This window comes from Sturnus vulgaris, chromosome Z (genome assembly GCF_052056855.1).
Source record: "Sturnus vulgaris isolate bStuVul1 chromosome Z, bStuVul1.hap1, whole genome shotgun sequence".
Classification (NCBI taxonomy): Eukaryota; Metazoa; Chordata; class Aves; order Passeriformes; family Sturnidae; genus Sturnus; species Sturnus vulgaris.
The window spans coordinates 44,592,694-44,615,660 of record NC_142283.1 but is presented as its reverse complement, the minus strand read 5'-3'; the positions used below and the strand labels follow the sequence as shown (position 1 = coordinate 44,615,660).

General features: G+C 35.4%; 1 protein-coding gene across 1 annotated transcript in view; it reads right to left on the bottom strand.

The window, feature by feature from the left end:
* The window catches only part of RASEF (RAS and EF-hand domain containing), a 33,777-nt gene that overhangs the window by 5,313 nt on the left and 5,497 nt on the right, over nucleotides 1–22,967 (bottom strand). Inside the window, exons 2-16 of the mRNA XM_014869083.2 lie at nucleotides 18,373–18,519; nucleotides 17,493–17,583; nucleotides 14,159–14,254; nucleotides 13,122–13,199; nucleotides 12,536–12,651; nucleotides 11,764–11,832; nucleotides 10,826–10,910; nucleotides 9,334–9,425; nucleotides 6,675–6,909; nucleotides 5,544–5,681; nucleotides 5,307–5,454; nucleotides 4,330–4,411; nucleotides 2,813–2,927; nucleotides 1,836–1,955; nucleotides 773–849 (exon numbers count right to left, since the gene is read on the bottom strand). Of these exons, the coding sequence (XP_014724569.1) occupies nucleotides 773–849; nucleotides 1,836–1,955; nucleotides 2,813–2,927; nucleotides 4,330–4,411; nucleotides 5,307–5,454; nucleotides 5,544–5,681; nucleotides 6,675–6,909; nucleotides 9,334–9,425; nucleotides 10,826–10,910; nucleotides 11,764–11,832; nucleotides 12,536–12,651; nucleotides 13,122–13,199; nucleotides 14,159–14,254; nucleotides 17,493–17,583; nucleotides 18,373–18,519 (1,689 nt within the window). The remainder of the gene's footprint in view (nucleotides 1–772; nucleotides 850–1,835; nucleotides 1,956–2,812; nucleotides 2,928–4,329; nucleotides 4,412–5,306; nucleotides 5,455–5,543; nucleotides 5,682–6,674; nucleotides 6,910–9,333; nucleotides 9,426–10,825; nucleotides 10,911–11,763; nucleotides 11,833–12,535; nucleotides 12,652–13,121; nucleotides 13,200–14,158; nucleotides 14,255–17,492; nucleotides 17,584–18,372; nucleotides 18,520–22,967) is intronic.

Below are 22,967 nucleotides of genomic sequence, written 5' to 3'. Positions count from 1 at the left end.
GCTTCTATATTTCTATAGGAAAAGAGTATATTCACAGCTCTAATTATAAGACCAAATAACTTCAGTTTTAAGTATAAAGTAACTTTCATAGAAAAAATGTATATTGTGGGATTTTTTTTAGATATGCAGATTTAAAAGCTGTGCACATATGACTGATTATGGATTACACACCTAGCCCTTCAAAATTCTATTTTAACCAAAAATTGTTTGAAAAGGTAGTAGAATTGAAATATTTGGCTCACATACTATCATAGAAACACCAGGGTGCTAAATGAACTTAAACAGAATTTCTATTTTGTAAATAATTTAGAGAAGGGGACATCAAAGAAAATATGTGTAATTAAAACGGTCATTAATAAAACTGAATACATATTAGTATGTGTGAAAAAAAAAATAATTACACATAGAATCATTACATTTCAAAATAAATTATGAAAGAGTTAAGAAAGTGAGTCCATGTACAATTAAAGTTACAATTCATTCAGCAAACAGGTCTTAAAACTGTGTGCTCTGTAACTGAGCCCTGGTTTAAATATTAATTATTGAGAGAGCTTTGTAACATTTTCAAGCAAAAATGTTACTTCATTAAACTGAGAATATAACCTACCTTGCATTTATCTATAATGATTTAACAGAGTATTCTTTTTAATTTTTTTAACATTAGTACAATTTTAAAACTATGTGTATCTTTCTAGGTATATTCACATACAATGGCCTTTTTATAAAATATACTCAGATGTGCTTAGGTGAAAATAGAAACACAGTTACTTACCGAGCAAGATGAAGAACTGCTTCTACAATATTAGATCCATCTTTAGCACTTGTTTCACAGAATAGCGCATTATAAGTCTGTGAGTAAAAATAAAATGTTAAGCTAACTGATCTGAGATGGTTCTCATGTGAATGGGTACATTTAATTTCAAATTGTTTCCTGAAGAACACAAAGAATGACAGTATGTTTAAATGAACGTGATTTCTTCTAGTGCTCTTCATAGTCAACACATTTTCTTTAGCAGTGTGAAATAAATTGCTTTTTAAATTATTTCTGGTTTAAAATTTATATATTCTGAATTAATAAACTGAGTAAAAGCCATATTATAAGTTTAATGCCCAAACTCAGTCTTCTTGTCCACAAGACTGCAATCGCATAAGAAAGTTGCCAGGACAGGTTACTTAATTTAACTTGCTAGCTACTATAACTACAGCAGCTGGTTATTTTAGATTAACCAAAAAACATCATTCCATAAGTAACAGACATGGTATCTGCCCCAGCATAATCAATCAATTGTGCAGGCTACTCAGCCACTGAAGACCCTTAAGATTCTTATTATTCTAAAAATACAGGATTTGTGCTTCTCTTTTACCCCATATAAACACATACAAAAAAACCTTGACCACACTTCTGTTTATAGCAGAGAACTCCTTTTTCTTTCTGCACATGTAGTGGGAATACAAAAGAGTCTCTTGAAGATGAAAATACTCCGCACAAAGTCTGGACAGGCACAAATCAGTCGGTAGTGTGCCTCCTATTTGAACTGGCAACTCCTATTTGGCAGCAGAAAAACTCAGTCTTCTATCCATCCCCTTTTTTACTTAAAAGACTGAGAAGTCTTTCACAACCAATAATGAAGTTCAGCTCAGCAGACATTGAGAAGTGATTTCACCCAGCAAACACCATCAGAACACCACAGCTTAACGCAAAGTATCGAGGAATCCTAATTACTTGACTTGGACAAGTGAGCGGAAAGTTACTTTTGTTTACTAGTTTCTCACATGGTTTTCAGATTAAAATTCCTAAAACCATTTTATACTAATGAGGTACACTTGGACCTTACCATAGCCAACTTTTCTCCATAGTTTATAGGCACACACTTTTGCCCTTGTTGTGTAACATCTTGACGGAGATCTGCCTTGTTTCCCACCATCATAATTGGAATGTTCTCATGAGTCGCATCCTGTAAAGAGAATTTTATTTCCTTATTGCTAGAACACTCAGAATACGAAGAAGTGGCTAACATCATCGTGTCATACCAATTTCCTTTCCACAAAGTCTTGCACACTGGTAGAAAAAATCTGACAAATTATGAAAGCTATGCTGAAATTGTTTTATAAACAACTCAAAATGTAATCAGCAAAGTTAACTACCAGCCTGCAAAGATGTGCTTCCATTCCCATAAGCCTTGTTTCCCAAAAAGGAATTTAATCTGTTAATTAATCTAATGGAATTGATTACTGCATCCAAATGTTGTATGACAAAATTACTAAGGCAAAAGTAACCAACTCCTAAACCATGGCTAAAAGAAAATGCTTTCACATAAGATGAACTAAGTATTTTCTTGCTACTTTCCCTCCTATTAAGCATCCCCAGAACAAGAGAAAAACCCCTTGCCCTAAATGCAAATTTATATTCAAATTGAACAAACAAGAAGTACAACTAGAAGGACATACAGAAAATTTCACTTAAGCTGTAGCTAATTTACAGAATCTAATATATTGGTTTAAAATGCAAAAACTCCAAGGAATATTCAAGCCATCCACAAGAAGACATCTGAAATGTCCTGCCACATTCATTTCAAAAGGAAGTGAACGAGAAAAGTGTCATTGCACAACATCGTTTAACACAAAAAGATGTATCCGATCAAGTTCTAACTGAGTATGTCAGAATACATTCAGGACTTCCATGTAGCTTTTATTTCTATGACAGCCTCCAGTCTGGGTAATTACAATTTACATCTAATACAATTTTATAAATAATAAGGCTAACAGTGCAATGAAGCATAGCTTCTAAGTTGTATATATGTAAGGGTCTTACCTCTATCATATCTACCCATTCTCTTACATTAATAAAGCTTTTTTCACATGTTACATCGTATAGTAGTAAGACACCATCTGCTCTTCTGAAGTATGATTTAGCAATACTTCTAAATCTTTCAAAAAAAAAAGAGAAAATATTTGCATAAGACCACATTATCAAATAATAGTTCCCTTTAACATCATTAAGAACACAGCATTATTTAATTTCACTACTGAGTACAATTCTCTTCATATAATACAATGAATTCTTGAAAACTGCTGATGCAGGTCTACAAATGCTCCGTAATGATAAACGGGACTCTGTTCTAAACAACAATCAATATTTTGTGTATCAAAACAATCTACAGTGTATCTATTAAAATAGTCTAGTCTCAAATTGTGCCAGAGAATGTTTAGATTAGATAATAGGAAAAATTTCTTCTCTGGAAGGGTGGTCAGGCATTGGAAGGAGCTGTCCAGGGAAGTGGCAGAATCTTCATTCCTGGAAGTGTTCAAACAGGCACGTGTGGATATGGCAATTGGGGACATGTTTTAGTGATAAACACAGCAGTACTAGGTTAACAGTTGGGCCCCATGAGCCTGGAGGTCTTTTCCAACCTTAATGGTTCTACAATTCTATGATCCACCCACATATACCTTCCTAAATTGATTGGCTCACATTACTTCCTTTGAAAAAGACAGAAATCCAGTAAAACGATTCCAGGACTCCCTGGCCAATTGGTCATCTTTGTCATGAACTTTACACACTCTACTCAATCAAGTACAGTAACTATGTATTTTCACTGAATATTAAAATATTCTTCACAAATTTATACATGAGAGGAGACTGATTGGATCCCTACCTACATACAGCCCACCACAAATCTTGATCAATAAGCATATAAAACTCTTCCATGTCGCTAGTTTAACCTCCTAATAAGCCTTAAAAGCTGTCGGTAAAGTAAAGGCTCTCAAGTCAAAGATGCCATAGAGTTTTGAGAAAACTTTACACAATATTTAGAAGAATCTTGGATATAAATTCAGCAACATGCAAAGATATTTTTGGCAAAGTTCCAAAGTCTTTGGAAAGAAGTTTTTATATACTGGATACAATGCAAATCAGGACCAGGATTTTCAAGGAAACAATAGGAGACGATGGGGAAGGGAAACTAAGAAAAATCCTGCTTAAAAATACAGGTGCATAAGAACAAAGAAAGCCAAAGACTAAAAAGAGAAGAAACCATATGCATCTACTACACCATTTAGTAATGCCAAGGAGGGACACATGGATTTAATTAATTAATCCTCTGGTGAACCTCAACTATTTTCCTCTATGGTGAGAAAAGATTACCTCAAGCATCACCAAAGCTAAAAAAATTCCACCTGTCCTGAGGTCTCAGCAGAGAAAAATTGCATCTGTTTACAGATATTTACATATGGACTATAAAATTAATGGGGTTTTTTTCAGCTACATGAAAAAAGTTAAATTACTTTTACAAAAGAAATCGGATTAGGTAAGTGCAGAGGATCACTAACCTCTCCTGCCCAGCTGTGTCCCACAGCTGTAGCACTGTAGGCTCTCCATCAACAATTAGTCTTTTCATTTGAAAATCCACACCTGAAAAGAATCATGCATATAGTCTAAAAAAAACCATCATTAATCTTTAAAAAACCACAGAAAATTACAAAGTAGGGGCTATATACAATAGTTTTTCCAAAATTTATGTCTTTTTAATAGGTTATGAGATTTCAGTCAGTCATGCTCATACTTCTGAACTGCAATAATCCCCTGACTGTATTTGTCTTTTCCCAGAATTGATACAAATTGCATTCTGAACAAAAAATAAGACCTTTTGCTTTACTTTTCTAAACAGTTTTATCAAAGAAGTGAACGTGCTTTGTAAAAAAATTGGTTTCAAATCCCTAGGAAGAAAAAGATAAATTAGAACAAAAATCCTGACAAGAGGCAATAAAACAAACAAACATATAGGTATGATATGATTGGAAGACAAAATTCAGTCTTTGGAATCGTTAAGACTTAAGTTTGTTGGCTGACAGCTATACTAATACAAACAAGAAGTCAGTCAGAAATCCTTCTAGCTGTATTTAAACCAAAGCTTCAATAACACTTTGAAGAAATCTCAACAAAAAATAGTAGGAAAGACATCAAAAGATAGTATGAAATATTAAGGAAAGTGGGAAGTGTTGAGAAAACAAGAAAGCAATGAAAAATGCAGAAGAGTTCATACACACACTGAAAGTTCCTTACACTGACATTCCTTCTCTGGTGCTCTGTATTGTTCCAAAAGAGGCTTCGTAAAGAAAAACTAAATTAGACCAGTACCCTATTGTCCACTACAAACAGCTGTTATTACTGAGCTTTAGTACTCAATTAGACCTCAACCTGTGTGTGTAGCAACGACAAAGCATGACAAAGGCAAGCTTTTCACCCACTTCACTGTAAAATAACAATGAAATTAATTTCGATATTTTAAGAAGAAGACCAACTATACCCAGAGTCGCACTGGTGTTGCCTTGAAATTCATTCTTGCAAAGTCTCATAAGAAAACTGGATTTTCCCACTGCTGCATCTCCAGCAAGAACAATCTTGTAAGCCTTCTCTGAATTGGGGTATTTTGGAATGCATTCAGTTGCATCTGACTGAAAAAAAAAAATCCCTCTATAACAACTCAAAAAGTAAGACCCCTCTGTATCATTCTTTTCCATTTTTCTCCTGAAGAACTGGTTACCTGAGGAGTGAGAGGACATATGTGTTTCCTCGTTGAAGCAACTGAGCTGCTTCGACTAACCGGTCGTGAGGGCTTCCAGTCCACAGCTGCAGGGCTGTTAGCAGGACTGTATGATTCTTCATCCCTGATCTCTGGAACCTGAAAGTATGAGTTAGTTCTCTGGTGAGAAAAGTATGTGTTTTTTGGAAAGGAACAGCTAAAACTGATTAAAACATTTTAACAGTTTGGATTAAACAGAGAAATACCAGACACAGCTGTGCAATTCTAATCAAAATAATGTGATTACTCTGTTCTCATTCATTTTTGCTCTTTACTATTATCTACATTTTGTCTTTCAACATTTTTATTGTTCGACATCCGTCCCTTCAGTAAGTCTAAAAAGAAAATTAATTTCTATCTGAAAATTTCAGCTTAAAACATAGTCACAATAAACAATTGTGACAATACTTTATGTCAAAGCTTATTTTGCAAACATGAAGAATTTCCCCAAAGACATTACTCTCTATGCTATTACTACTCAAGCTAAATTAAGTAGAGCACAGCTGTAATCAACATTATTAATAGCAAAGTCTCAACACAGATTAATGTCTACTAAATGCACAGAAAATGGTTTACCTTAGAAAAAAACATTCTACTGTGCTTGATACTGTTTTGGCTAAGTAGTCCTCAGTAAATCTTTCAATGTTACTAACAATAAAACTGACACAGTAACACCTTCTTTGATTTTTTTAATTCTCCACGACTTAGCCTGTAAGTCAATGTGGGCACTAACAGTATTCTATCTCATATGTGCTTTTTTCTCCACTGCCACAGCACTGTAAGAGGAAGTGAATGGAAACCTACTTTACTTCTATCTGCTTGTTTCTATCATTAGAAAATTAGCTCCTTTCTGCATACAGTTTAACAACCCTCAAAAATCTCAAACTTTAAAAATGAAGTCATTACCTCAAAAATGTATCCAAAAATGATACATTCTCAAAAAAATTTCACTAATGAATTTAAATGCATATGTCCCAAATATTTACTTTTAACTGGCCTGTAGACAAAGACCCATTTTATTTTAAAAACAGGAAGCTGTTTTTGTCTCCAATCAAAGGCCTTCCCCACAGAAGGAGTAAATCTGGCACTTACATCTGTATCAGAAGCATCACCACCAAAGCTTTCTTGCATATACTGTGACCTTTGAAAAATCCTTTGATGCCTATATTCCACTTCTGAATCATACTCATTTGAATCTCTCAGAGTAGACAAACCACTGTCAAAACAGCTCTCAGGTAAGCTGTCAACTTCACAGTTTATCCTTTGCATCGGATCACAAAGGGCTAAAGAATCATAATCTTCATCAACACAAGATGAATGAGATGACCTAATAAGAAAATATTGGAAGGGGAAGAATAAATTATTCCATATAATAAATTCCAATAATAAATAATTGCTCTTCTGAGCAATTCTGGAATAGCCAACTCTCAGACATGCTAACGTTAAGTTAGAGACACATGTTAATCCCTGCCTTGCCTTTATAAAGAGTTTCTTTCTCAATCATATGTCTTGGGATGCTCAGATTAAATTATTTAATCTATGCTACTGAAGATGACTTTCCAAATCTCAGTAATTATGACTATTTGTTAATTTTAATAAGCTGATCTAAAAAAACATTCCGAAAGTGATGTATGATGAAGACATAAGAAAAAGAAAAATACATGCAATGTTTTAGCTAATTTTGGCCTATTCTAGCTCATAATATAATCTTGACATAATGTATCTCATTTATATGAATGTACTTGCTCACAGAGGCACACATGTCAGTAAGAAACAGCTATAAATACAGAAGAAGTAGTAGCCAAGTTCAGGAAGTCACTGAAAAAATTTCTTACAGTTTGGTAGGCTACGAAAAACCTAAATTTTTACACAGAATTCCTCTCTTTCCCCCCAGACTTCCTTCAAAAGTCTTTTTTTTTTTTTTTCATTCTGGATACTGTAATATAGAAAAATATTTTAATGAATGCTGCAATGCTAGTATGGCTTACAGAAAAAAAAGGTTATATTCACGTTACTAAAACCACAGAAAAGGAAGATTAATAAAGTGAATCTTAGAAAAAAACCAGTCTTATATAAAAGATTACAATGTCTACAATCATTATCATGCTCCTTCAGCAAGACAGGGACAGGCATCAACTAAAGTGAGGCAGTAAATGTCTCCAGGTCACAGCAGAGAAGAGAGGTTCTGGCTTAGCCCTGTAGAGAATGGATGTGATGCACAGAACTGCTAAACCAGACAAGGTCAGCATCAATCCTTATAATAACAGCTTGCTCCAGAGGGGTTCCCCTGTGATGGCACAACATGGGAGAGTACACTGGAGAAAATCACCAAATTATGAAGTTGTTACTGAGTAGAATTCCTTCCTATAACTGGCCAAATGGGAGTGACAGTGGCATCATTGTCCCATGCAGTTAACATTCAGAACCATCTAATTTACATCCCTTCAGGCTAATGAATAATCACATGAATGCATGCAATCTTTGCTGTAGGATATCAAAGCATACATGCATGGTCTTTGTATTCGTGCACCTACTAGCCCTGTATCAAATCACTGAAATGCTGAGGAAGAGTACATGCTATAACAAAGTTAAGCTTGTCAGGCATTCCCTGAAATAAAGCTCTTTAGTAAGCAATTTTCAACTTCACTGAACCATTAATTCAATGCTGGGAATTTCATATATGCTTAAAGCGAGTTAGACCAAGATGAATCTTACAGATTAAAAAAAAGAAAAATCATACCTTTTAGAAAAAATTGCCTAAAACATGTTAGTATGCAAAACTCTTAATGCTGATCTGATGTGAGGAGACAAAGTACTGAAAACAAACAGGTTTGGGTACATTTACATCTCTTTCTATCTTTTGATACTATAAAGCCACACATGTTAAGATTAAGCTTTACTCCTACCACACAAACTTTCCTCTAAAGTAGCTTGTATTTCTCACTTTTGTGGAAATGCAAGGATTGCACCATGTGGCGGGTACTCATAAATATTCATAGAGAACAACATAACTAAGCCTCCAGAGAGGTTTTAGTTACTCCTTGAGAAAATTACTGAATTTAATATAGGCAACTTAGAGTGGATGCCTCTAAAAATTTGCAGAGGGTCCAACATTAGGGAATTTGGTTTATGTGCATTCATAAAAAGGAAACAGCTTGTGACAAACAAAACTTTACAGCCAGCAAACACATCTCACATAGAGACAACAGAATAAGAATGACACTAAATTCCATTTAGATAACCTACTGGCTTTGTACTCTTATCCCATTAAATCCAAGTGCATTCACTACTCTTGCATGTCAGTGTGAGATGAGGTGGTTTATTCTTTTTAAGAATCAGGGCCACATTTGTAGTAATTATTACATGGGGAAAAAAGGCACACAAGCTGAGAAATAAAACATTTTTGGTTTTATGTTCAAGGTACTGAGTAAGGCTCTAACAAAGGCCGTCAGAAGAGTTATATAGTTTTTTGGAGACAAAGAGACTGAGAATCAAACTAGAGTCAAAAGAGGCCAAGACCGGACAAGAGGCTGCCTGAACTCTCCATAAGTTAATGGCTTCCACTGAAAAGGGTTATCCTGAGCTTTCTGAAGCAATTGGGAAGATTCTTATTGACTTCAGAATGTTTTGGATCATATGCTATGGTCACTCATTACTTCTAAATCAGACAGAACTATTCTCTCTTACTTAACAGTAATCTGCTCTTCTAAGACAAGCCATTTTTAAATTAACAAAAGCAAGCCTGGCTTACCTGTCATACCGTGGATTTAAAGGAGAATGTTCACCATTAAATTTAGGACTGCTTCTAGAAATGGTACTTCCTGGTGAGGTATTTGCTAACCGCTGCAACAGATACAAAATAAATTCATTATAACTTTGATGAACACAGAGAAAGTATCTAGATTTGTTACGAAAAAAGTAAGTGTGATCAAAACTACAAATTGGATGTATTTAACAAATGTTTCTTTATATTATACATACATACATATATATATATATTTAGCTACTTACATTTAGTTAAACTTCATACTTTATATACTACCAAAGGTCAGAAGGCCTATTACCTATGGCATTTAGGCTTCACCACTGCCTTTATATTGGCTCTACTACTAGACATGCTCAACCACAAAAGAATTTCCAAGAGGATGATTTCACTGACTACACCTGAAGACTGAAATGTTAAGCTTTGAAAAGCTGCCTGCTTTGAAAAGCATGCTGATTACTAAAAAAAAGGGGAACTGCCACTAGCTAAGCTAGTTTCAGGAGAGCTACCTCCTAGTTCTTGAGAGAGATAGTGAAGGAAAGGTCTCGACTAATAGCATGTGACAAAGTATTTTGTACATTCTGCTGTGCCTGCTTACATTTATTCACTGAAAACAACTTCTTGTCTTCTTTGTAATATAGTCATTTATATCTCCACGCATGACAGTAAGAAATGGTATCCATTGTTGCATCTGTAGCAAATCTGTGGTAGCTTTTATCAGCAAAAAGCACTCGTTCACGGGTATGGAATATTGGAAACAGGCAGTGACCGACCCCTGTGTTCCTCATTTCTGTCCCATATTGTCTTTGTGGGCCCATTATTCTGGTCCCATCCTTCTAAAAAGCTATCTGCTTTCCTCATGATGCCCAATCATTAATTTTAAGAGTTTTAACAGGTTTCACAGGATTGCAAAATGACAATGTAACGTAGGTTTTTTCTTACTTTCAAGCCTTCCTTTCTCTGGTTTGTAGGATGTCAGGTGACATTTGTTAAAAGTCACTCCAATGCAGTTCTGAGAGCCCAAAAGGGTCTGACTAAGGTCGCTATCAGTAGTCCACGCTATTAATTTTCCCAGTGACATGCCCGGACAAAAGTTCAAGTCAGGTTAAGACCTTGCCACTAAAAAAGGGCAGTTTTCTGAGAAAGTGTGTTGTCAATGGTAGGACACTCCCATACACAACATAAATACATTACCTTCAGCACAAGAGAAACTGCTGATTTATTCCCGTCATTAAATATCACAGCATATTTAAAAAATAGTTACTTTCCAAAGCACCTCAGAAAGCAGCTTTGCTCTAAAAAAACTTCCATTATTTAGCAAAACATAAGTAAAATCTAACAAAACTACACAGGAGTATTCCCATAGCAAGTCCACTGAATAAAACTCAATTTATTGAGTACCCACTGAAGTACCAATTTAAATTTGCTGTGTTGATTTTTGCACCTTCTATGACAATGTAATAAAATCATAAACACATACCAATGATCTGTTGTACTTGCTGAAACTGTTTTCAAGTGCACTTCTTAAACCATCATTGCTGTCATGTAATTTTCTATTAGCTGATCTAAAAAAGAAACACAGATTAACTCACAGAACTAAAGAAAATATGAAAAACTATGTAACTTCTCAAAAAGAAAAAATTTTAAAAATACTCCTAAAAGACCCTTTTTTTTTCCTCCAGCCAAACTCTAAAGAGTAACATGAAACTAGAAACACATTAACAGATACTCAAATTATCTGAAAAAAATCACTGTGAATTTTAGGCTTCAGTGGCAGCCCAGGAAGCCCATTTTCACTTGTAACAGCATGGTCTCTGGTTAGCTGAGTGGAAAAAAGATACTGTAGGAATGTTCACAAAAAAAGAAAAACCACACAACAAAACAACTAGTCCAGCCATTTCTGTACAAAATGATTACCCTTCAGTTATTGCTGAGGTGATTCTGAAGACAAATACAGTTCATTTCTTGAAAGAAAGAATTTGTTTAGGATAAGAAAATTAAATAAAGATATTAAAAAAATCTATTCATTGTGACCTTTCTTGTACACCTATCGTATAATACTGCACAGTCTTACTACTTTCCAGACAACAATAAGACACAGAATTTCTGAAGAAGCAAAGCCAATAGAAATAGGAGCCAGGCAATAATTTTTATGATAGCATGGATAGACTCAAATTGCATTTGGCTTACTGGAAAGAAATGAAAGTTAGTGGGGCTAAGAAAAGAAATGGAAAGAAACCAACTGAAGTGTTAGTGGGTCAGTAGAGTTAATATTTAAGACAGTTGAGAACAAAGCCATTTATGATAATTTAGGCCATTTCAGTATTTTCACTTGGCACTTTTTTCCAAATTTCAACCTGATCTTTTGCATACAAAAACATTCTTTGATAATAAAAAACTGGATTACTAAAAACTTACTGAAGTATTTCAATTTGTCTTTCGAGATTATCTCTGTCTTCAGTGTACTCTCGGATGATTTCTAAATCCCTGGAAAAAAAAAACCAAAACCCAACATCAAACTTAAATTAATTTATACTTAATAGGATATTCCTATATTTTCACCATAACGCTTTTGGCAAAGTTTACATTTATGCTGAAATATGCTGAGAGCAATTTTACTCAAAGATCACTTGGTGACATCATTAATCTCTGCCATTTTAACTCAACAAAGACTTTGAATGAAAAATTAAGGATGTACAAAATCACCATAGGGACTGCCTCCTTTTTCCTTGAAATATAATATGCATTACCTGAAGATAACCACACAATGAAACTGCCTTTTATGCTCCTTTGAAAGACTAACTAGGAGTAGCTTTCATTCACTTTAGAAAAACAAATGGTTAAGACAGACATGGAAGGCTTCCAAAACTATTCTCTCTAATATTCATACACATACTCATGAAGAAAAAAATGCCTGATGCTGTACTGTTGTTTTATGCCTAATAAAGTCCCACTAAAATCAATGGATATTCTTGCAGGATTGTGAGGGCTTACATCAAAGCCAGAACTTTTTCTTTTAGAAACCTAACAAGAAAAGTGAACAGAATTGATGACACGGTGTCAAACACGTACCTACCCTTTAAGGCAAATTCAGAAAATAAAAGTTGCCAACTGCATACATAATTATTACATCAGAAAATAGATTTTGTTTTTTCCCAGGTGAAAATATTATCATGCAGAAGTAACTTACCTCTCAGTGTTCAAAGACTGATCTGCATACTCGCTTTTCAAGGCATCTAATTCACTCTGTAGAAAAGCTATATTTGTCTGCGCTTCTAAAAGATCTTTCTTAAGTCTCTGATTTTCCTTTAAAAAAGGAAGATATTAGATGTTAGCTGTCATAGTCACCTCCATAAAATGTTGATATATTATAATAGAATAAAAAAATCAAAGTTAAATAAAAATGAAACACTATACAATTTGGCATAGAGAGGGAAAGCAAATGAAAGAATGCTAAATCAACAGCAAAGTCAGTAAATTAACATGCAAGAATCTCTTAACTTTCATTTTTCTACTCAGTTACAAAAAATATGGAACCGCATAATCTCAAGCCATTTCTAAATGTCCTAAATGTCCTACATAGAATGTTTACACATTTAAACTTTTTCAACTTTAAAGATGCACATACACTTACTCATGATTTTAAAAGTTTACTTTTAAAAAAACCAAAACCAAACCAAAAAAATCAAAACCCAAATTCCTACAAGTATAACAATATGTATTGCAGATACTAAAACTGAGACTAAATTAATATGTTAATGATAATAATCTCTTACCAGCAACATATCATGTATTCTTTTTTTCAGTTCAACTACATCTTCTCTGTGATTGACATATTTGGATTGCTCCTCCAGCTTGAAGTATTAAAAAAATGCACAATTAATTTATTTGACTGTTCTGATTAAAAAAACCTTATGGAAACCACAATAAATAACGCTTACAAGGTTTTACAGTTACTAAAGTTTTTAAAACGTAAAGAGTTTTTCTGAATGTACTAGCAGGCAGCATTATTTCAAAAATTACTCTCTTTCTAGAAAATTGATATGCATTTTGCACTCTTTAGGTATAAAATATAACTAGTGACAGAGAAGACAACTATTAAGATAGAAACAGATACAAACACTAATTTAAAAAAATATATATACATTTTTACTACTTCAGCCATGTAGTATTTGGACAAGAAGCTCTCATGTTTCTTGTGAAAATTTCCATTTCTACAAATGCTCTTTAAAGTGCAATTAAATACAAAACCCAAAAATATATCCACTTTTCTTGTTATAATTCTGGTAAAACTTACAGCTAAAACAAAGATCAAAATTAAAACCAAAATATCCCAAAACATCATTCCTATCTGAGATTTCAGTTTATTTTACTACTAGGTATCAAATTACAAGATCAGATTGCAGCTGGGTTCTAAAATGCACGACACTACTGTAAATTATTATACCTCGCTGCAAATCCATCTTTATCTATAAGTTACATATACTTAGTGGCAATATACTGGACTATTTCTAATGGACCAAATACAAGACTAGGTAGCTGCAGTGTTAATAACCGATAGACCTAGAAAATTGTTAAGCCGCGGAATTTAGGTAGTAGTCGCTGCTCCCTTTCCTAAGTATTTCAACAAATTTCACAGCATGAATACAAAAGCACAGAACGACAACAAAATCTAAAAATTATCTGCAGTTGCCATTTACTAATACAAATTAAATTAGAAACCTACAGTTATGATTATCCCTCCTGAGGGATGCATTTCATAAGGTCAAAATCTCTTCAAACACTTTAGAAAACTCACCAGACTTCAACTCACCTTTTTAAGTTTTTTTATTGTCACTTGAAGATCCCCAACTTCAGTGTCATACTGGCGCTTCAGCTCATTTAGTGCTTCTTCAGCTTTTTGCTTCTCCTGCAATATTTTTAATCTCATTAGAAGTTGAGACAGGTTTCAAATGTTTATTAAAAAATTCATTCATTGATTTGGAAAGCACATACTTTTCACTTAGACAAATGTGTCTTTCCATTCTGTCCCTTCCTTAAGATCCATAGATTCTAATTCTGTAATTGCAGTCCACTTATAAAACAATCATAGAAATAAAATGATGGCATGAAAGCAAAGATATGGATCCATTCAGTGTTTTTTATTCACAATTCCTGAGCTTAACATTCTCAATGTCACTTATTTTTTTACTTCCATTTTTCTTTTAAATTCTTTTGCTTGCAAGTGTTGGACTGCTACAGGCCCATGACAGTAAAAGGCAAGCACACAACAGCACCTCCAGTTTCGAATGGTACTGTCCCAGGAAGAGAGACAAGGAGGCTGTTTCACTGCTGTCTATTCAATACCATCCACATCACCAGGATGGTCTCAGCAGGAAAAATGCCACGGATGGAAAAGGAAGTAGTGCCGTCTTTTAGCAGGGTGTGTGCCAGACTGGAGTCAGGACTGCACGGCTCTTGAGCACCGGGACAGAGCCACTGTTGCAGCTGCTGGAGCTGTTGGAGCCACTGTCCCACAGCTGCTGCCATCACCACAGACAGAGAGCCCAGACACCTGCCCTGCTGTCACCACCACAGCCCCAGAGAGAAGCTGCACTCGTACTGCCAACACCACTGGTGTCAGCATCTTGGCAGCACAACTCCTTATTCAGACAAACTCTCTTTCCAGGTTTTGGGTTGTCCCTTGTCCTTCCCTTACTTCAGGTCCAGGGGGAGAACATTGAGCTGTGGGAGCCTCCAGGTGTTCTGCCTTTGTTTTCCTCCCTGTGGAATGGGGAGCCACATCAGGATGGACATCATTTTGCCTGTCTTTGGAGACTGCACTGCCCACAGGGATATTCAGTGGTGAATGCCCTTTGTGGGTAAAACTTTATCTCTCTTTGTATATCCTATATTATTAATATTGTTGTGATTATTGCAGCTTTCCAGTAAACTCTAACTCTAGTTTATAATTTCTCCTAGTTTCCTTTATTACATGAAGAAGCAGAGGGGGTAAAAGGTGACAACTGGAATGGGTTTAATTTTCTCACTATTTGAAACCAGCACAGGTGTTCAGTATAAATAACAATATCTGTATATAGTACTCAGTTTGCATTTCAAACCAAGTACAGCATTCTGAAATTTATTTTAATCAAAGCAGAGAGTTTTTGGAAAGAGGCTGCATCAACCACAATGAGAACAGTATGTGTGGTGTGCTATAGACTGGTGTGTTTCACTCACTCCAGTCACTCTCCAGGGACTCCAGTTTCACAAGACAAAAAATCAGAATGCAGCAGTGACAGATGGAGCCAATGAGATGAGTTTTCAAGTGAAGGAGGCAGGCGTGGACTTCACTCAGAATTCAGAATTAGAATTTCCCATAGGTGAAGCTGGCATTCATGTGTTAAAACAACAATCAAAGTAATCGATTTATGCTGGATTTCCCTACTGTTCCCAACTGCATAGACTCCTAAGTATTATTTGGTAACTATTTGCTTCCCTTGAAGAAACAAAATCTAGGATAGGCTCATGCAGAAGCAGGTGTCCCAGTGGCAGGAGTGAGATCACTCTGACAAACAATAGCCTTGATTACAGACATTAAGATTAATGGCTTAGTACATTCCCACAAAGTAAATAACTTAACATTTACTCTCAGGGCGTTTTAGTAGGTGCGGTATGTGGAGCTAGGAGCTACAAGGAACACTGGAGAGTGAAAATTTAAAAAGCCTTGTGAGAAACAAGTTAACAGATCATCTTTCATACCTATAGCTCGATGTAAACAGCGATTGAGAATATACACTAGATGTAGATAACACATAGAAGATTGACTTTTGCATAATGCTGGTACATAATTTAGATGTTCTCAGTAAGCAAACACACACATCCCAGTCATCTTTTTAAAGCAGTGAAAAAAAGTATTCAGGGCCTTTTTCAGTGATCTATCATTTTTTGAGAACAGTAATTTTTCAGAGAAAATGTATTTGTTTTCTAAACATTAACAACTTAGCTTCTCTGAAAGAGAAAATTTATCTCTACTAAGAGGTACATTACCACTAGTTAAACATACTAAAACATACTTTTATTTTTAAAGGGGTGATATCTTTAATATTTTTATGCCATTATATTTTGTTTCTAGGAACACAACAGGCTTTTATGGTGTGGTAGGACTGTTTTCTCTTGTATAGGAAAAGAAAGCTATTTGAAGTAAATCCATCAGCATACCGTTTACCTTCACATATCAATTAGTGTGAACTACTTAAAATCAGCAAGTTGGCATTCAGCACTTTGTTGCTTCTGGTTCTGCAAATACTCTGGTGAAAGAACTATAGCAAATTATATGATGTTCAGTATACTGTGTGTCCTACTGAGCAATAATTATACCTGTAGTATATGTTTTAATTAATGTATCTCTTATGCCCACATTAGAACACTTTCACAAACTGCTATTCTTATGCCCACAAAGTTCAGCTTATCTTAAATGAATAAAGTAACAATTCAAAATGAAGCAGGGAGCTGGTCTTGCTCCTTTGAATTACGCAGTCACATGTGGATCTAATATATCTCTCCCTCGGTAAGAGAAGAAGATTTTTACACCTTTTCATATAGACTGCAAGCAGGTTGAGACAACAGCTAAAACTGAGCAGATCAAAACAGAATTTCCCATAAAGTTTGAGAGGCCCAGGTCTTCACATATTGTTATCACAGTTACCCGCTCTTAAGTCTCTAAAATGTATTTGCAAGAGAACGGAGGAAAGAAAGATCATTACTCCAGGCAGATAGACAAAGCAGGCCCAAATCATCCAAGCATTAAATTCTACATAAATTCCTTTACTAGGAGAACTAGATTACATTCTTTAGTGCTGAAATACAATTCTCTCCAGTCTGTTTCCAATATTGGTCTCAGAAAGAAACTCTTCTTAACCAGTATACTCCCACAAAAGGGAAAGACTTTTTTTCTTGGTTTATTACACGTAAGCAGATATTCCTCTTTAGGAAAGCATTAAGATCATTCATTTTTTTATATCACTGATAGCTTTTTTTTTGTCCAGGCCCCGCCTGCTGCCCTTTGAGTCAGTACATCAGAATCAAAACCACACATGGTCAACAATCCTGCTTAAGACCACTGAGAGTTTAGTAGTTATTAAATTCTGTAAATATAAAATACTCACTTCCTTTTTAACTTTATGCTCTGCAGCCTGTATCCGTAGTTCCATCTCTTCCTCCAACTCACTGAGTTGAACAGCTGCTTTGTCCTGAGCTCTAAAATTTAAAAGAAAATATTCTCTAAGGAATTGCACTCTAGCTTGAAAGAAACACTGTGTGAAACACATCTGCCTACCTCAACTGAAACAAATTAGACAGACATGGAAACAATTTAACATTACCCAGACCTTGAAACTGGTGTGACTGGGAACCTAAATCCCAAATTAGTTTGAAGACACTGGCAAATTAGATTATAAATAATAGCTACAAGCTGATGATTAGCATGAAATACATCACATCTGCATTTTTAAAATTAAATTACAAAGATAAAAGGTGCCTCTTATTGTCCTATGAAGAGACTTCAAAAGCAACTTCCATCACCCACACATACGAGATCTCTGTCCTGAGCTAATCTGTTTGGTTTTGGCAGTAATGATGTGAGACTGACAGTGCCAAGTAGTTAAAATAGGTAAATACACTCCTTGAAGCTCACAAAGCAAAAATATGATTTCTAAAATGAAAGTATAGTGGACATGTATGACAAAACTCAAAACTGCAGCCAAAGAAGAGGAGTCAAAATGTCTTAAAGCAATTAACTAACAATAGAGTCTGCAAAAATTTGGTCCAGAATTTATCAAAAGTATGAACAGGTAATCATTTGCCGGCTGCTATATGTGCTTACACATGAGGGTATGCATACAAACTAACTTCAGAACTTCGCTTATGGAAATACTTTGCATGGTATATTTTGGCATTAACTCTCAGAAGTTCAATCAAAAGAAGCATGAGAAGAGAGAAAAAAAAAAAGAAACTGCAGAACTGAACTAGAAACACAATTCACTGTACCTTTTTACTGCTATGGCCAGAGTTTCCATCTCTGTGCTTTGAAGTTTGATCTCTTGGATGAAGCTCTTAATGACATGCTCATATGGCTGGATTAATCTTGGTTCTGCTATGTGTATGTTCTGATACAGAACACTGACCTGCTCTTGTCTGAAAAAGAGAGATATGCACATTTTAATGCACTTTACTTGGAACAATGTTCTATTACAGATTTGAAAAATCTTACTACAAATTAAGATATTCCCCTCTTTGCCTACTTTTAAAATTTAACAAGTTAGATTCATGTTTTGAACACTAAGTAGAGTATGTTTAAATTCTTTTAAATTATGTTCACCATTTCCATGCTTCTGCTTTAATATAGCTATTGCAAAAAAAAAAAATCTGCCTAATGAAATATTTTTTTACTTTTATTCATAGTGTAATGAAGAGAATGCCACTGGGGTAATCCACAATGTATATCAAGTTTCTTGATTGCTCTAATATTAATCATAATCCGTGAAGTAACTTAAGATTTCAGGAGGTTGCATAAGGATTGAAAATGGGTATGAATGCCAACTACCTAAGTTAAAAGGGAAAGGAGATAGAGGGAGGGGGGCTCTAGGCAAAATAAGAATACAGCTCTCCAGTTTTACAAATTATTCTGCTCTATACACAAATAAATCTGTTGTTATAAGAAGTTAATTACATATATGACTCTCATGTAAAAAATGACTGCTATATCTCATAAAGAAAAAAGAAAATATTTCTGTAGGTATTTTATTTGTTAAAAGCTCTCCTGAAATGAAGTGAAAAGCTGCCTCAATGAAGGAATAGTATATTCTGATTTCTACTTAATCTGGACTCATTTACAGAGATTACATACTGTCCTAACTGTCAGAGCAAAGAACCTTTACAAGATTAAAAAAAAAAAAAAAAAGCTTAAAAAAAAAAAAAAAGAAAGAAAAAGCTTTTACAAATTCCATTACTACATAAATAGCACGGATTTCTGTTCATGCTACTGGTATGTCATGCAAACCTTTGTTTTACATCCTAGGTTCCACCTCCTGGATTACATTAGGCAGCATACCAGAAAATGTTTTTAACAGAATTAGCTGTCCAAAGGAAAACTGAATGCAATTGACATAGACTATGTACTAGAACATGAACAGGTATTCAACAACTGAAAAACCAAATGGAAAAAAAGGAACAGAGAAGATCAAGTCTAGAAAAGTGGAGAAAACAGGCCAGTAATGAAGAAATAGACATTATCAGAAGCAGAAACACAACCAAAAATAATGTTTTGCAAGTTCAAGTCTAACACCATATCTAACACCACAAATACATGTCCTCTTTTTGTTGATAATGAAAGCTTGAACTCTGATTAAACAATCCTCCTTCTTAGACAGCTGAAGTTTTTCTATTTTCAGTGGAGGCAGTGCTATTTAATACCTTTACCAAACACATTATATCAACAATCATTGTATATTCGCTCCATTTTTTCCCCACTTGAAGCAATTCCACAGCTTTGATTATCAATGCTGCAGCACTCTCCTTCTTGTATGCGATTTCTCCATTGAAGGTCTAACTTACTTTATTAAAACACTACATAACTTATTAATTCCCTTTCTCAAATTCCCTTCTAAACAATTTAACTACTTCAGGACACTGCAAAACTTGCTTCCAGCTGAAATGTTGACATTCATTTTGAGATAGAGAAACATAAAACCAGCACAAAGAGATAAATATTTTCTAATGCCTGAGGAATTTCTGTGTACATACATGTTACTGTCTTGCAAAGGATTTCCTTTACAAAGGCTAATGCTTACCTGCATTTAGTAAGTTAAAAATCTTCCAATGTATGCACACAATTTCTTTTTCAAAATGTATTCTAAACAGAGAAATGCTGAGGTTCACAAACGGTAGCAATAACGAACATATTTATCTGATCATCAGATGCTACCAACTCTGCACAAATAATGTAACATTAAAGAACTCATCAAATGTATATTTATTCAATTAATGATTTGCATTAAAAAAACTGCTAAGGACATTTCCAGAAACCACCTGGAGGTCTGTAGTCAGTGGTATTCTCTGGGATCAATACTGGGACCAGTCTTGTTCGACTTGTTTGTCAATGACCCAGATGAAATGATAGAAAATACCCTCAGCAAGTTTGCTGGGGCACTAAACTGAGGGAGTGGCTGATCCACCTGAAGGTTCTGCTGCAATTCCTTGGGACCATGATAGTCTGGAGAGCCAGGCAGAGAGAAAATGAGTTCAACAAGAGCCAGTGTCAGGTGCTGCACCTGGAGAGGAACAGCCCCAAGTGCCAGCACAGGGCAGAGGTTGCTCCTACAGAGCAGCTCTGTGCAGAAGGACCTGGGACTCCTGGTGCATCACAAGCTGTCCATGAGCCGTCAGTGCCCTGGTGGCCAGGAGGGCCAATGGTGTCCTGGGATGCACTGGGAAGATCACGGCCAGAAGGCTGAAGGAGTTGTGCCTCTACTTGGCCCTGGTGAGGCCACACCTGGAGTGCTGTGTCCAGTTCTGGGCTCCTCAGTAAAAGAGAGACAAGGAGTACTGCAGAGGGTCCAGCAGAGGGTCACAAAGACAATTTGGGGTCTGGAGCCCCTCTGTTATAAGGAGAGACTGCAGGAGTTGGGCCTGTTTCGTTTGGAGAAGAAAATAGAGAGGGGATCTCATTAACACACAGAAATATCTCAAGGGTGGGTGCCAAGAGGATGGTGCCAGACTCTTCAGTGGTGCCCAGTGACAGAACAAGGAACAATGGCCATAAATTAAAACATAGGAAGTTTCACCTCAACATGAGGAAAAGTCTTTTTACATTGAGGTTGGCAGAGCACTGGGAGAGGCTGTCCAAAGCTATTGTGGGGTCTCCCTCTCTGGAGATATTCAAAACACACCTGGCCAGATTCCTGTGTAACCTGCTCTTAGCTGACACTGCCTTGGCAGGAAGGTTGGACTGGATGGTCTCCAAGATTCCTTCCAACCATAACTATATTGTAATTCTTTTCAAAGTATATGCAAACCCAACATAAGTTAGAGGATAGTGTTAATAACACCATGTTGTGGGTCCAATACCTATACGGGCCATTCACTTAGAGTTGGCCTTGATGACCCTTGTTGGTCCCTTCCAACTCAGAATATTCTGTGATCTGGAAATACACATGCCTGAATTGAAGCTAGAAATCAGTATGCCTTTGATGCTGACCTTTTGCCACACAGCTAAGACTGCTTTAAGAAGCAGTAGCCAGAAACTCAAAGTAGTTACTGTGAGGTTTTATTGTCCCTCTGGGATTAAAAAAAAGTTTTATATTTCATATCCCAATGACCATCTACCACACAGCTGGATTCAAAATATTTCAGCAACACAGTTTTATGGAGCAATACTTAGGCTTAAGAAGTCAAGCAATATCCATACAACTAACCATGTAGAATTCTGGAAAGGGCTTGGAAAGATCACAACTGGTCACTGAAACTCTCAATGATACTTATATGTGTGCTTCTACAGCAACAATACAGGATGTCTTAATTAAAAAGTAGGCTCACAACTACTACAGCAACAAAAAAAAAAAAAGAATCACTAGAAAACACCAAAAACAACAATAACAACAACAAAACAGGTGAGAAATCAAAGACATGCAACAAAATTAGCAGGATTACTTAATCACTTATGCTTTCAGGACGAAGTAATACTTCTTCACTGTGATTAATTGGAAAGACTGTCAGTGATTTAGTCACTTCAAGTATCCATGAATCCATGATGAAGATAGCAGCAATTATGAGGACTCTGTATCAAGATGCAATAAGTATTTGAAGATCATTTGTTCCAATTTTCATTTTATATTTTTAAACATTCCTCTGTTTTCACATGCTTTGGTGAGTATCAGTGACACTGCGGCAGCAGGGCAAATTAGCTGCAATTAATATTGCCCAATTTGCTTGTCCTCATTTCCTCTTGAATACATACTATTTCTTTCTGCAAATTCTTTAGTCATTCAAAATTAATTACCACAAAAGATTTTATAAATGGATTTCACCAAGCTGACTTGAACTCTAAATAGTTTGTCCTTTTTCTGGACAAAATGTTTCAGCAAAATTCGTCTCAAATGCTTGGACTTGCCCTTTAAAACTGGTTTTCCTTGCAATCCTAAATTAATTTTTTCAGTGCATTTAGCTGCACACCTTTAAGTTCCACACTAACACAATAATGTGTGAGTGTGGAACTTAAAGGTATTCACAAATACTAATCCATAGAGAGAGGATTTTTAATATATGGCATGAAAGTCTGTCACTTTGTTCATCTGGCACTATGGTTGCTCTACTCATCATGCATGCATTTATTTCTGTTGCTTCTCTGCTATTTTGTGCAGACATCAAACCCACAAAAAGTATAACATTGTGGCCAAGGACTGCTTTGGCTTTTACTTACCTCATCTCAAAGGTCTTATAGCATAAACCATCTGTAAAATTAGTACTTAGTAAGACTAATTAGTCAATATTTGCACAGCTTCACATGAGTTAACTTAAGCAAAGTTACAGTATTGAGAGAGTTCCTGTGAGAACTGCATAAAAAAAATAAAACTACTCTGATTATA